Source organism: Nothobranchius furzeri, chromosome 3 (genome assembly GCF_043380555.1).
Source record: "Nothobranchius furzeri strain GRZ-AD chromosome 3, NfurGRZ-RIMD1, whole genome shotgun sequence".
Taxonomy (NCBI): domain Eukaryota; kingdom Metazoa; phylum Chordata; class Actinopteri; order Cyprinodontiformes; family Nothobranchiidae; genus Nothobranchius; species Nothobranchius furzeri.
This window is the reverse complement of record NC_091743.1, coordinates 62295302-62310371: the sequence shown is the minus strand read 5'-3', so window position 1 is coordinate 62310371 and position 15070 is coordinate 62295302. Positions and strand designations below refer to the sequence as shown.

Genomic DNA, 15070 nt, shown 5'->3' with positions numbered 1-15070 from the left:
TCACTGAAACCCACCAGAGGCTCTGAAGGCAAACGTTGCCCTCGACAGCCATCCACAACAACTCCATAGTTACACGCTTGTCTATTCTGCACATGCAGAAAGTGTAGAATAAAACTTCTTCATGTGATAATCCAACTGATCTATTTAGATTTAAAAAAAAATAAAAGAAACATTTCAGCCATGGTTTCTGAATAAAGACTTAACTGGTTGTTTTGAGAGAAGTGCAGAGGGCACATCCTGCTAAAAAAAGATGTTTGGGCTCCTTTGGGCCCCATAAAAGGACATCACAGAGAAGCAGATGATCACTGGAGACACCAAAAGTTGTTTTTGAACACGTTTGCAATTCTGGATCCTAAATCTGTTACTAGTCTTTATTTAGAGAGTGTTGTGAGAGCCGTACGACGGCGTGGCTTGGGAAACCCCCTGCCTGCTGTCCATCTCCTTCATCGCCTGTCGGGTCAGACTGACTCTCATGCTCCCGTGCTCTCTGCCATGGCACAACATAGTGTAAAAATGAGGAGTCACATTACAACATCTGATTGGTGTCTCTTGTGTCACTTTAGTTTAAAAGTAAACAGCATTGGAAAAAAACAACATATTTAGAAAATAAGTGAGATACATCTGAGTAACAAAAAGCAGCAGAGCGAAAGGCTTTTATGTATTGGACTTGCAAACTTCTCATTTTTGTATAGTTTCACTCTCTGATAAGCAGACTCTCTGTCCACAAAATGACCCGAGACAATTATCCTTTCAGGGGGAAAATGTTGCGTGTGCATCACATTTTAACGTTGGCTGCATTAGATATAAGAAAAAGAGCACAGGATTATATTTCTGGTTTGGCAAGAGTGTGAAGAAATTCTGACTGAACTCAGACATCTCTGACGTGTTTGTTCTTGTCTGATGATGTGGTTGATAAGGAGACCGGTTCAGTTAGATTACAACATATTCTTCCTCTGTGTTTTGTTTTACTCAGGTTTCTACAGAAAAAGTGCCCCAAACGGAATAATTGGGCTTGTTTTGTTCACTAAGTTTAAGACAAGAAGTGTTGTTGGTAATGATTAACTTCATTAGCAACCGTAGAAAGTGAAGATGTTAAATAAAATCAGGAACGTCTGGAGTTGAGTTTTACAGTTTCTGGTTTTGCAAATATCAAAACTCCACCACAAAACCTTCCTTTTTCAGCAGCTACAAACTTGGTTTGAGGCTGAATTACTGCATAATGCAGTACGTGTTTTCCACTGAAATTATGCATATTTAAATTAGGGACTTTCTTAATTATTCTCATTATTCAGAAGAAAATAATTTCATCACACACAAGTGATGTTTTCCTCAAAATGTGACACATTGTATAAAAAAAGGTCATAATTTTATACAAATTGTGCAAATCGAAACCTTACATGACTGCAGAACTAATATTTAGAGTGAAATTTTATGTCACAGGATGAAACTTCAATCTACATATATGGAAATTTCCCTCTTTAGTTCCCAGAAATCCTCTATACACATTTACATTGATAATTATTGTATAATCAAAAGTTTTTTAATGAGTTTTAGTTAAACTTGCAAGGGTCAAATCTCATTGAACCACATGATTTAAAAATATTAGAAATGTTTTATTTAGAAATTAATTTTGACCTCTCAGAAGTTTAACCTTTAAATAGCAGCCAGGTAAATGATTTGCATGGGCAGATACCACCTGCCATTAGCAGAAAATAAATAAAACTCAGTCATCAGTTACTCCAGATACACAAAATACGAAATATGCCTCAGATTACACTGATCAAATAACATTTTAAAATAAAGAGTCAAATGTATTTATCGCATTAAGAGCAATTAATGCTGAGCAAAACACAAATCATGTTAGCCTTACCGTTCCATTGCTGCCCGTGACGCCACACGCACACTTCTATGAACTCTTGTGTATCTGACATGTCCGTGTCATGACGATGTTCTAGAACGTGTGTGTGTGTGTGTGTGCTTGTGCGTCACCTCTTTGGAGAGTTTCAGAATGACTAAATGTCTGAATTATCATCTAAATTCAAGACATTTGTTTGTTTGGTGGTGTATGTTGATGTAATTTATGTGTTTTAATGCATACACACACACACACACACACACACACACACACACACACACACACACACACACACACACACACACACACACACACACACACACACACACACACACACACACACACATTCAGAGCTCCTCTGTGTATTTTAATGTGTGTGAGGGAGAGACCTTAGTGCTTAACAACTCAACAGAAGAGGCAGTGTGTCACCAACACCATCAACAGAGAGTCTGTACGTTGGGACCAGAGTTTCCATCATTAACCGTCCCTCAGGGTGTCGGGACAGGATGCACGGTGAAGCTGAGGAGGGAAGAGTTCAGCGAAGCTTCAACATGCAGAAAAGGTAGACGATTGTCTTTTCTGCATGGGTCTAATAAACTCATTATTTACAGAGGTATACGTCTATCACGAAGCAGTGATCAACCTGGTTCTGAAAAATTCTAGCAGAGAATAAGGTCGGCTTCTGTGTTGAATGAGCCGGATTTTCCACCGTTGGACCATCTGAAGCGGTCTTCTGGATAGAATTAATCAGGTTAGCTTTAATGTTGTAAAGATTATTCAGGCTTGTGAAATTCAGATCTGAAATGGTTTGCATCACTTTTGAGGAAAATTGCAGAAGATTTCATGCAGAAGTCTGGCTCATCAAGCCTGTAAAACCTGATAAAAATGACGGGAACTGTTGATGACAAGCACAAGTTTATTGGAACAACACAACGCTAATCAAAACAGCAAAGTGTTTGTATTTCCACAGCTTGCATGTCATGATGAAATACGTCATTTTAAGTTAGAATCACTTTTAAACATCTAATTTAAAAGCTTCTTTCTTCTTTTGAAGTGCATTTGATTGGTAAAAGGAGTTTGATTTATTTCTCATTGCCATGTTTAACTGAACTGGTGTTACAGATAAATGCAGCAGCTTTTGGATTTTTTTATCATAACTGAACATTTAGTTTTTACTAAATAAATCCTCCTGATTAAAAACAAAATAAAGCAGAGGAATTCTGAACAGAAGAGGGATGAATGCCCCCTTAACTTGCTTTTAGATGTTTTATTGGATAATGATAAAACAACAAAAGCCAACCTCCCACCTGAGGTTGCAAACTGCTCTCTGAGCACTAATAAAGCACAACAAAAGGATGAGTGTGTGTCTTATTTATATCCACAGGTCAAACATTTGCATCACTGCTGTGGTCATCAAACTTGTGGTTTAGTATTTTTTATTCTGTTGTCACATATTTTTTGTTTTTGTGAATGTTTTAAGACAAATTTTCCCTGAGTGGGAATTCAACCTCTTGAGCCTCTTGAGGAAGCAAATATACAGAAACCTTGAATACACACACCTACACAGATGCATGCACACACTCTTCACAGATGCATCTCCAGAGTGGTAACTGAGTGCACGCAGCCGCTGCAGCACTGGTTGAATGCGAGCGGGAGAGCCCGTTGAGGACAAGGACTGAAGAGACAGCACTCTGTGCAAAAGATTATCATAAAAAGGTTTGCCTAAAATTAGCAGCAACTTTTACTCATGAAAAACTCAAGTGCTTCATCTAAATTCTTCATCAAATATGAGAAAGAGAAGACTTTTCATGCAAAGACATAATATGTTGATTTCAGACCAAAGAAAAAAAAACATTATTTTTATTAATTGATAATAATACCAAAAATGAGGAAAATACTAAATATGTTAGTGATGGAGGTGTGATGATTTTTCGAACTTTATGGGTGAATGGTTAATATCTAAAGGCAGATTTTGCTAAATGTATTTTTGATTTTAATCATTTAAGTTTCCATTAGTAAAACTACACAGCTTCAAGGTGCTGATGGAAGCTGCACAGATCTAATGCATGAAGTTTGATCTTTGTTTATGTGAAACATGCTCACTCACATGAAAGGCCATTTGGAGCCTGCATAACAGGAAAAATAAAATAAAAGCATCCAAGTGAGATATGAATAACAATTTGAGTCAATAACGTATTTAGAGAAAAAGTTTTCAGGTCACAGTGATGACGAAGGCCTTGTGCACCTCCCTGTAGGCGTTTCGGAGGAGAACGTACGGGAAGCAGCTCTCCAACATGTCCTGGCTCAAGAATGGAGACTCCTCCACAATCTGCAAAAATCAATGAATTAAAACACATTTGAGTACTTTCAAGTAACAAATGGAAAAACAAAGTATGTTTGATCTAATTTATTTTTGCATCAGTTATACAGAACACTTTATTTTCTCTGTAAGTGAATAAATTAATCTCATTACAAAACTTCTTCAATTAATTCAATGTCACTCATTCATTTATTTCCTACTGAGTCATCAAAGATGATCAGGAGTTTTTTTAAATCAGTAATTTGTAGTAATCCTACCATATCCAGGAGCAGGTAGACAGACTCTCTGTTTTTGACCTCCACTTTTTCCACATTTTGTCCCAGCTGGAGCAGAGTGGAGGAGGCCAGCTGTGGAAGGACAAGGAGTTAAAAGGAGACAAATCTAACATCTGCAATACTTTTATGATGCTGCTTATGATCTCAAAAGGGCCAAAGGTCTGGCAGTGTCTTGAAAAAGTTCTTTAACTAAAAGACACTCTAACCGGACAACTCCAATCACAATATTAGATCTTTAAAGGTGGAATGTGGAACACGAATACCAAAGCGACATCTAGTGTGTGGAGGTTGTAGCTGCAACAGCCAAACAAGGTTTCCAGCCATCGGGATTCCAGGTTTGTTGCCGATACTTGAAATTTTTAAATCTGGGTTCATCTGTTGTAGGCTTCACCTAAACTCACTCTGGTTTTAGATCTTTTATGGTCGCTCCTCTTCTGAGAATGATAACGACATCTTCAGGGCTCAGAAGCAGCTGCTTGACCTGCCAAGTCCACCATTTTCCACAGCGCCAGCCTCGCTGTGCCGAACAAACTGTTTGGCAACCTGCAGTGGTGCCCTCTATTGGCCGGTAGATGTAAACATAAACCCAGTGGAGTGCACATCAAAATTAATGTTTGATTATTTTTAAATCAAAAAATTACTTTTTAATAAATTGTTCCTTTTACAATCTGAAAATGACCTGTGAAAATAGATGAGTGATTTTCAGCATTTACGTTGCTTTCAATATGTTTCTGTCAAAAGAGTAGTAATGATGACATTGTAACCTGTTGCAGAAAGCTCTTTGACTGGCCTCAGTTAGGAGAAACATAGATTAGTTGAGGTACTGGCTAGGCTGAGAGGTGCCAGTCAGAAAGTGTTTTTCCTCCCTAAAAGAAAGAATTTCAACATTTAAAATTTTTTTAAACTTACAGAATTATCACATTCTATGGTTATTTACAGCTAAACGTATCCACAGAGTTAGCTACTTTGGTACTTCTGACTCAAAATTCAAAATGTTTATTAAGCTACTTTTGTAAGACACACTGTGGCGTAATACTGCCGCCATGTTGTGTCTTGTGTATGTGCTGTGGTGGCATGGTGATGCAGGAATTTTGTGGCATTCGTGCTGCCATGCTTGATAGTAATATTGGTGCAATGTTGAACTTGTGAATGCATAATTATGCCCTGGCACAACAGAGGAAGGTGTCATTGATGTGGAACTGCAGCCGAGCTCTGATCGGCAACTGTAGCAATGGATGAGGAGAATGCGGGCTCGCGATTGGCTGCATGTTTAGACAACGTGAAGGGCTGGCTGGCATCCAATTTCTGAAAGTTAAATGAAAGGAAGACTGAGTCTATTGTCTTTGACTCCCGCAACCACCATGTCACTGACCCTGTTTGTGACCTTTTAACATTCAACCCCAAACAGTGCCTGACAAGTCTCGGGGTAAAGCTGGATGCTGAACTCTCAATGGCCCGACAGATAAACTGCCTTCCATGCCATCCATGCCTTCATTACCTCTCGCCTGGACTATGCAAACGCCCTCCTAGTTGGTGCTCCGGTCTCTGCCCTGAATCGGCTGCAGGTCGTCCAGAACGCTGCTGCCAGGGTCTTGACAAATACGGACCGACGTAGCAATATTACCCTTGTCCTGGCACATCTTCACTGAATCCCTGTCATTTTCCGAGTACAGTTTAAGTTATTGACTTTTGCATTTAAAGCACTCAATGACCTGGCACCTCCCTATCTCTCTGACCTGCTCACTCCCGCGCACGTTTAGGTCGGCTGACCTTCTGCTGCATTGCACGCCCCGGATTGCGACACAAATCATGGGGTAAACGAGCATTTGTACATGCTGCCCCAAAGCTGTGGAACTCGTTACCCATTACAGTTTGGCAGGCTCCATCCCTGGCGGTTTTTAAATCTCGTTTAAAAACCCAGTTCTATGATTTGGCTTTTAGACAGTGACTCGTTTTAGTGTTTTATTCTTTTATTGTTTTAATGTGTTCTTAGTATTCCTCGTGTTTTATCTGTTTTTAATCCCTATTTTTATCTTCTGTTTTAGTTGCTTAGATTGGTTGTGCTTTGGTTTAGCCTGTGCAGCACTTTAGGCAGCTCCCATGCTGCGTTTTAAATGTGCTATATAAATAAACTATGGTATGGTATGGTATGGTATGGTACGGTATGGTATGGTATGGTATTGTATGGTATGGTATGGTAGTTGTGTAAGTTTAGCTTTTTTTAAACAGAACCAATTGAAATGGCAAACTGGAGCGATGTCGAGCTTTGGGAGCTTCTTTCTGTTAGAGCTGGAGCTTAGATCATACGCGACTGGGAGCTCCTGGCCATTAAATGGGCCTTGGAGGAATGGCGGCAGTGGTTGTTGGGTACCCCGGACCCATTTACCATTTGGACGGACCACCAGAACCTCATCCACATCCACAGGAACTAGGGCCTGCATGACTTAATTTGTTTTAAAGTCGACAGTCAAGTATTGAAAATCGAGTCAAATTTGATTAGTCGTTGATGACATCATACAACTGAAGCGGGTTGGGTCGCTGGAGTTTTTGACAAATAAAATTGAGCCCACATTTTCAAAATTAAACACATTTCTTTTAACAATGGTAGTTTCTGCATCTTTACTGTTCCCCTGCTTCAGCCCTCTCCCCCCCTCCCCCTACGCAGCGGCTGCAAACTCACTGATGCACCTGCAGCCTCTCAGAGTTTCTGCTCCAAACATTAAAATAATTATTTCATTTTCTGTTCCTCACTTCTGATTACCTTCAATGGTGCCTGTTTGTAGCAACCACCAGGTACAAAAACTAACTTGTTTTTATTTGACTATTTTTCTGTCTTGTCTCTGTGTAACACTGCCCCATTCACAACCCTCGACATCCTCCGGGGGAGGACCACACACCCACTCAGGCCAACCCAACTCCACTACCCAGCATTCCCAGCGCCAGTCTTCCGGCCCACGTCACCCGCCACACCTACAGAAGGAAGTACAGCTCAACGCCAAACCACTCAGTCATCGTTCTAACCGAACTGTGCTCCGAGTTCCGACCAGATCCAACCCGATCACTCAGCCCGTTCTGACCAGATCAGCCCGTGCTACTCACCCTGCCGACTCAAAGTAAGTCAGCTTGTTACCTTTTGGAGTCGCCGTGCTCTCCAGTCATTATACGGTTGACTCCTAGATCAAACCGCGTGTCAGTCTGCCCGGCGTCAGTCACTCCGCGCTTGGGTTTAAAACATGCTACATCCCGAACTCTCGCTCCGGTTCAGCTCAGCTCGAGTCAGGCCTTACACTCTGTTTATTATCTTCCTGCATCTCCTCTCAATCCTAAAGAAAAGCTGCTACGTGGCTTCATATATATTCACCTTATGAATTACCTTTGAACTGCAGTTCTAAAAGATCTACCGACCGCAAAAACAGCGGAGTGCGCGCTGCGCGCCGGCCGCACCGGTGGGGTGAAATCACAGGTCAAAACAGGTGATGCGCCCCGCTCCACAGCAGCGAAAAGCATCAGGCACAAATAAAAGACAGAAAACATAAAAGGAAATGAGCCGACATGATGAATTTGTTTTTGAGGTGGCGACACCTAATTTGATAATGTTACGGTGGCCGTGCTCAGGACGCAGATGTCTGGAGCGTGTCAACGATCAGAGCTTTGCATGCAAAACCTGGTTAAGGTTAGGATGGGGGTGAGGGGAAGGTTAAATTGCAAGAGGGTAAAGGTCACAATTCGGTCAAATGTCCGTTTTACTGTGGGCGTCAGATACCGATTCTCTGGCACAGTGCGTCGACTCCCAACGTGTAGGGGCTCGTCACCTGCTGTCTTTTCCAAGGACTGCATCTTGTCGGTCAATATCACATGACAGCGACTAGTCTATGAAAGTCATAAAAAGTCACTACAGAGCAGTGAAGTCGACTAGTGAACTCGTTGATACAACCCCTATCAGCAACTATACTTTGTTTGAGCTTCTGGACAGTTTTGGACATTTTCTATGATATGTTGTAACAGGTCACATTGTATTTAGTTGTTAGCTCATCAGTTCAGTCAGAGCTAATCTTTGTCCTAACTGAGGCCATTCGAAGAACAACAGGTAAGAAATTAATGGTTCTAAACCTAAATAAGTGAACTGTAACTTTACGCAGTGAGCAGGCGTTAAGGATAAACATTCAGGGGAGTAGATATTTTTCTTGTACACTTAATTTATTTGAGTACATTTTAGATACATAAAACTATTACATTTCATGCAAATAAGGCAGAAGTTTTGCTATTCAGCACATTGTAAAAAGCTCTGCATGAGTCAAGCATAGAACCAAACATTTGGTGTTTGCATTAATGAGCATTTGCCCTTAGATGTGTGGCTTTGAGACACTGGTAAAAAGAGAACTTTATTTTCACTAAACGGTCACAAAAGTGTTTATACTCACCAAGAGAAACTCTTTCAGCTGCTGCTCAATGTTCTTGTTCTGTACAGTGAACATGGCAGCAGCCAGCTGGTTGATGGCTGTAGCTAAACAGTGGATGTTGTTGTTGTGGCCTAAAAAAAAAAAACATCACAGAAAATCAGCGTGGAAAAGCAGGTCCTGTACTTAGTAACAGAGGATGTTTTTATGGCTGGTGCGACTGGAGAAATGCACTTAATCATCTGTAACACTAAAGAGGAAGCATGCTGGACATTATTTCCTCAGGCTCACGGGGTTAATTTATTTTAAATATATCAACGGAAAATAAAGGCAATGCAAATAATCTGAGACAAATGCCACTTTATGCTCTGATAGAAATCTTGGCCATTAGCTGTTCATAATGTTTGAGTCTAGGCTGGAAGCTGGAAAGAGCTCGGGCCAACGTAAGTAGTAAGTGAATTGATGCACGTCAGCCAGAGTTATCTGTAAACAAAAGTCCATCAACAAAAACGTGTTTCTAATTAGCCGACGTGCCTCGCTTCGGACCGTGTCAGACTGGAAAGTATGATGCCAGTGTTTCAGGTTGGAGTGCCTTTTTTATACACACTATCAGCAGCTGGTAAATAATGGCTGGAGGAACAGCTGATTAGCGTTAGCTTTCTGGAGGATAATTACTGTCAAGCAGGCTCTACGACTGATTATGCACCTCCATGCACTTGGTTGTAGAAGGAGTTGGGATCCAGAGCCAGAATGGGCAGGGACACGGCGATGTAGATGAGCAGCAAACGGGAGATCTTATGCTCCTCTTCAGATGATGTGTTATCTGGCAGTTTTAGTAAGAAATAAAATAAAAGATCACAAATGTATGATTAGTAATTCAAACTGCACAATCTTTTTAGTTTACCTGTTTTCATATTTCGGATGGCCACAACGAGGTCAGGATCAATATTACACTTTAGTCCTGCAGCAGACGCCAGCTCAAAGACATTCAGAGTTACCTGTGAGATCATATAGAAAGACAACATTTTGAAGGGTTCCACTAAAAAACATATCCAATCAGCTTTCTTCTTTAAACCCCAAAGTATTATAGAAGTGTGGATCACTCGTTTAATCAATCTATTTGCAGTGGTGTCTAGTAGGAATGAATACCCTGTGCACCATTTCCAGTAACTACCAGTTACGTTTTGGATTCTTATTTCCTGATATTTGGTCATCTCACCTCGGATTGGATAATTAACTTGCAACATGGATGTTTTAATCTCCACAAATAACTCAAGCCTGGAGGAACTTCTGCCGTGCGGTGAAGTCGCCAATGCTAATGGTTAGCTCAAACTAGTCGGGACATTTGCTGCTGTTTCTTGAGCGCTAAGCCAACAACAGCGTTCCTCGTCGTGAGTCAAGATGGGTGAGTCCATGGATGTTAAGTGACAGTGTGAGATAGATCTGTCAGGCTTTTCTAATCCTAGATTTTCATGTCTATTTTCCAGCAGAAGCTAATGCAGGAGATAGGTGTAGGAGACTATCTACATGTTTAGCCTGCATTAAAAACTGACAGTGACTGATTATAATCAGAAATAATAATTAAAAATGGGGTTTCAGTGAACCACACCTTTAAGGCTTGATGCAAAGAGCCTAAGTTTTAAAATATGGAAAGAAATGATAAAACTGCTTCAAGTCGATCATTAGGGTAACCTGTGTTAATTACTCATTGCTAACTTAGTCTGATGCACAAGGCAGAGGGAAATGCACAAATTAAGCAAAAATATAAAATAAAAATAATAATAATAATTCCCGTGTAAAAACAAAACTTAAAAAAGAAATCTAGTAAGTCACATGACACATTAAAAATCCCCCTCCAGTTTCTGTGATTGGGATTTTTAGGATGTAATCTGGGAATTTCTTGAGAATACTGTCCCTCTGTGTGAGACACTGGGGGAAAAGAAAAAAAATCTCAGAAGAAGATGTGTGAAGATTGTAAGAATAAGATGAGTAAGTTTGCTGGAAAACTTTGACTTTGACTCAAAAGCAAGAGTGCATGGTATCAGTTCAAGATTTTACTGTAAATTCTTCAGAAATCTAAAGAAACGTTGATCTACAGTGGCATACACACCAGTAATGATATCAAAAGGCTAGTTTGGTCACTAAAGGTCCATCTTTCGGTGATTTAAATTTAAATTAATGTTTCCTATGATGAAATCGTCCTGAGTTACAGACTCTCTTCCAAAAAGGGAAGGGGTTTTGTCATTTTGTCATTAATATCCCATCTTTCTACAATTTCTTTGTAGTTTATTGTGAGTTTTTGACAATTTGCTGCAGCTAAACTTCATCTCAAACTATTTGTGGTTGAGCTGCATGTTTTAGGATTTTTACAAAGCAACGAGGAGAGCCGTAGACCAAAAATGAATAATAAGTCTGCTTCTGTGCTTTGCATTATGAAAATGCAGGCTAAAATGTGAGGTTCAGAAATTTATTATAATTTGAATGTATTTTATTTCTTGTGACTCATTATATCGTATTACCACTTCAAAATGAGCTGCATACTGTAGCCGCACTTCCTTTGCTATAGTAATAAATAAATAAATAAATACTACTGCTCTACTAGGTGAATTGTCTAAAGAGTGTCTCTAAATCACTGTGAGGTGTCTTTGTATCAACACAACTTTTGATCTTGCCCTATTTCTGGTTGCATGCATGGTTGGCCTGTCTACAAAATGTTTCCACTGATGTGGTTCAGAGAGCAAAGCTGCAGCAGCAATCAGAGTCTCTCTCACGGAGGCATGAGAAGGGTTGCTGACGTCTTTGGGGTTATCCTGGCCTGGGCTGTGGCACGGCTGTCATGCCTCACTCAGAAACCAGACGTAAGTAAAGGGAGGGAGAGTTCATGAGTCACAGTCACACAGATTGCTCCAGAGGGAGATTAGGAATTCATTTTTGGTGGGTACAGAAGAGCTGAATCTCAGAAGCTCCCAAACTGATGCATACCATCCGTCTGCTCTACAAGGACTCATGTGCACGATATGTTCTGCATTCATAACCTCAGAGGACAACAAGATGCTTCCTCAACAAGTAAATAAACTGGATCAAAGGCAGCAACTTAAAAAGCTAACTTTTCATGTTCTTTTGAGATGTTGGTATTCATGCTGCTTTATTCCTTTGAGTGATTTGTCCAGCTTTTAGAGTTTTGGTGTTTGTTTTGATGTATAACAGCTGTGTTTACCTGGATGTCAGCATCAGGGGTGATAAAGTCTCTGAGGCACTTGATGGGCTTCAACAGAAAGGGACAATGTTTCCCCAGGATCTGAGGATTGTAGACAATTATATGAGACAATTTTACTCGATCACAGAAGATACACAGATTTATGTGCTTTAGCTTAATGTGCTAAATTTAGCTAAGCACCTTTAATGTTAATGTTTTATTCTTTTCTTAGTAAAACTGAGTGCTGTGTCATTGATGTGCATTACAATATCAAATCAGAGGTTTTCAAGTTCACATTTACTCATTAAGTCACAAATATTGTTTTTGTTTACGCCAAGTAAACTGAAACTGGAGCTGTCTTTGCTGTGAAGTATAACATGTCTTCATATTGTCTACAATGTTAATATTAACTTTGGTTCACATATTTGCTGAAATTGTTTAAATAATGATAATTGGAAAATGTTGAATCACTTTAGAAGATGTAAAGTTTGATTTGATCTTTTAATACAACCGTTAAATGTAACTTCCTTCCTTTTGTTATAAAAGTGGCCATGTTGTGACATTTTTCTTTAGTTATAATAGTCCTATGGTCAATAGAAATCATGTTTAGGAAGTACTTTGAATAAAATCCCTCTCACAATTTCAGCAGTTTTATTCTCGACAGCTTCAGTCCTTTCAGAATGAGCCATTTCAGGACTCTTGTTGAGAAAACAAGCTGAAGTTGGCTACATCCACCGCTCTATCGCTCGGACTGCTATAAGCTGAGAAGCTCTGATTTCTGGGAGGGGCTTAGAGTAGACCAGCTGTTACTCCAAAAGCACCTCTATTTTGCTTGTGAGAGGTGGTTTTATTCTATTCCATTTTAAAACAGCTTATTTTAGACACATAATTCCTAACTCCAAACAGCGACAACAAAATCAATGGACGGCTTCCACATTTTAATTAGGTTTAGGTGTTTATAGCGGAAACAGAGACTCACATAGTGGCACAAAAAGATGTAAAAGGTGAGTTTTATATAATGTGTCTCCTTTAAATGACCTTTTCTGCATTTTTTTATGAGATCAACAGAGCACACCCTCTGACGGGATGCTGGAATAACTGATGCAGCTTCTTGATTTTAGGTTGTGTCATCTTCTTTCTTTAAATGTGAAGTGATATATTTCAGAAACTTTGCAAATCACCTGCTAATCTCTTTAATGTCAACTACATCAACAACAAAGCAAAGAAAATGTATTTGTTCTGAGATATGTTGACTATAATTTAATGTAACACAACAACAAATTATTATTATTATTATTATTATTATTATTATTAATAAACCTGCCAGCCTTTCACACCCCACTATGATTATTTGTACCAATTCAATTCAATTCAAGTTTATTTGTATAGCGCCAAATCACGACAAGAGTCGTCTCAAGGCACTTCACGTAGTAAACTTCCAATAAAGGTCAGTTGAGTAATCACCACAATCCTGTTGGATCTTACATCTTGCAGACAGTCCTGCACCATCAGTCTAAAGGACAAAATCACCCCAATGATGGTTGTCCTCTTCAGGACATTCTCTCCACCTAGAAGATCAGATGAAACCCATCAGTATTCCTACAAATCCTGCGAGTTCAACACTATGCACTCCAGGATTAGAATGAAATCTCTTTCTGTAGACTGTATCAATGTTTAACTGATATGGCTGCATTAATAGACAATAACACTGTTGTCTTGTTGGACAAAAAGGGACTGAGCTAAAAATGTTAAAATAGTCATCTCAATTATGAAGATCCAGTTCCACACATACCCTAAAGTTTTAAATGATTAAATTCTTATTGTTAAACTAATCATGGAAAAAGGAGACATACAAAAAATAACTTTGAAACAGCAGTAGAGAACAAAGCTTCTTTAAACCTCAGTGTTTTATCATTCGTTTCTTTTGCACAAAATTTCAATGTGTGTTGAATATTAATTGATAACAGATCTTCTTTATATTTGGAGCAGTTTCCATCTTAGAATCGGATTGAACGTTAGCAAGGAAATATTAAGAAAAGCAAAAATGTGTTTGGAAGCCTCTGCAGTAGTGATACTCTGTGCTCTCGTACTGTTTCATCTGTTTCCCTTTTTCTATAACTTCTCAACCTGTCACTGCTGTCTTCACATCTCTTTGTCTCATCATTTTCTCGTGGTATTTCTTCCTCACCACTTCTCACCTGTCAGCCTCTTTTTTAGAATGGTCATTTCCTCTGGCTTGTCAAAGTTGTTTTTCATCTGCACCAGGACGTCCATGTTCTCAATCACCATTTTCTGACAGAGTAGAGAGAAGAGGAACAAGGGATAGAAGCCACCTTCAGCTGACTGCTATAACTGCTGTGACTGTGATGAAGACCACAGTCTTTCCTTCAGTCAGGGTTGTCAGTGTGGTGAGAAATGCACAGCAGAATTAAGTTTTATACATTGCTCACTCCTTCTGTGGGCACTGGTTTGGTCTTGCAGGCCCAAAACATGCATATTAGGTTAATTAGAGACACTAATTATCTCTAGACATGAGTGAGTGTGTGATCAGTTGTCTCGTGATGGACATGAGACATGCCCAGGGTGTCCCCCCGCCTCTCGCCCGTTGACAGCTGGAATTAGGCACCAACTCCCTGCAACCCTATTGAGGAGGAAGTGGTTTAGATAATGCATGGATGGATGTTGCTTATTCTCTCCTAATTCAAGACGATGAGTGGAATTTACCTTCACTCATCAGAATGGATCACTTAGTTTCAATGAGCTCGTGGACTTAACCACATATTTGTCCATATAAGTAATTCATGTGGTCTGTTGCAGGAAGTAGGTTCAAAACAAATCCCAGGGTAGCCTTAAACTCTAAGCTGATTAACTCTGGAGAGAGCACAGTGAGATGTTTTCCATCTCAGAGCAGCTGATCAAAGATAGTTCTGCATGTGTGTGTGTGTGGAGTGTGTAAGGGTGGGGGGCATCCTTACTGGGTCTCAGATGTGATTTTTTTTAAAGAGGACAAATACTGTTTTAATCACA

The 15070-nt window shown here is 39.7% G+C and overlaps 1 protein-coding gene across 1 annotated transcript in view; it reads right to left on the bottom strand.

Moving 5' to 3' along the window:
• Positions 1–3262: 3262 nt before the first annotated feature.
• The window catches only part of nckap1l (NCK associated protein 1 like), a 32861-nt gene continuing 21053 nt past the window's right edge, over positions 3263–15070 (bottom strand). The window contains exons 24-31 of the mRNA XM_015959112.3: positions 14242–14335; positions 13529–13611; positions 12065–12145; positions 9752–9845; positions 9554–9670; positions 8872–8981; positions 4433–4522; positions 3263–4184 (exon numbers count right to left, since the gene is read on the bottom strand). Coding sequence (XP_015814598.3) covers positions 4068–4184; positions 4433–4522; positions 8872–8981; positions 9554–9670; positions 9752–9845; positions 12065–12145; positions 13529–13611; positions 14242–14335 — 786 coding nt within the window. The 3' untranslated portion in view covers positions 3263–4067. The remainder of the gene's footprint in view (positions 4185–4432; positions 4523–8871; positions 8982–9553; positions 9671–9751; positions 9846–12064; positions 12146–13528; positions 13612–14241; positions 14336–15070) is intronic.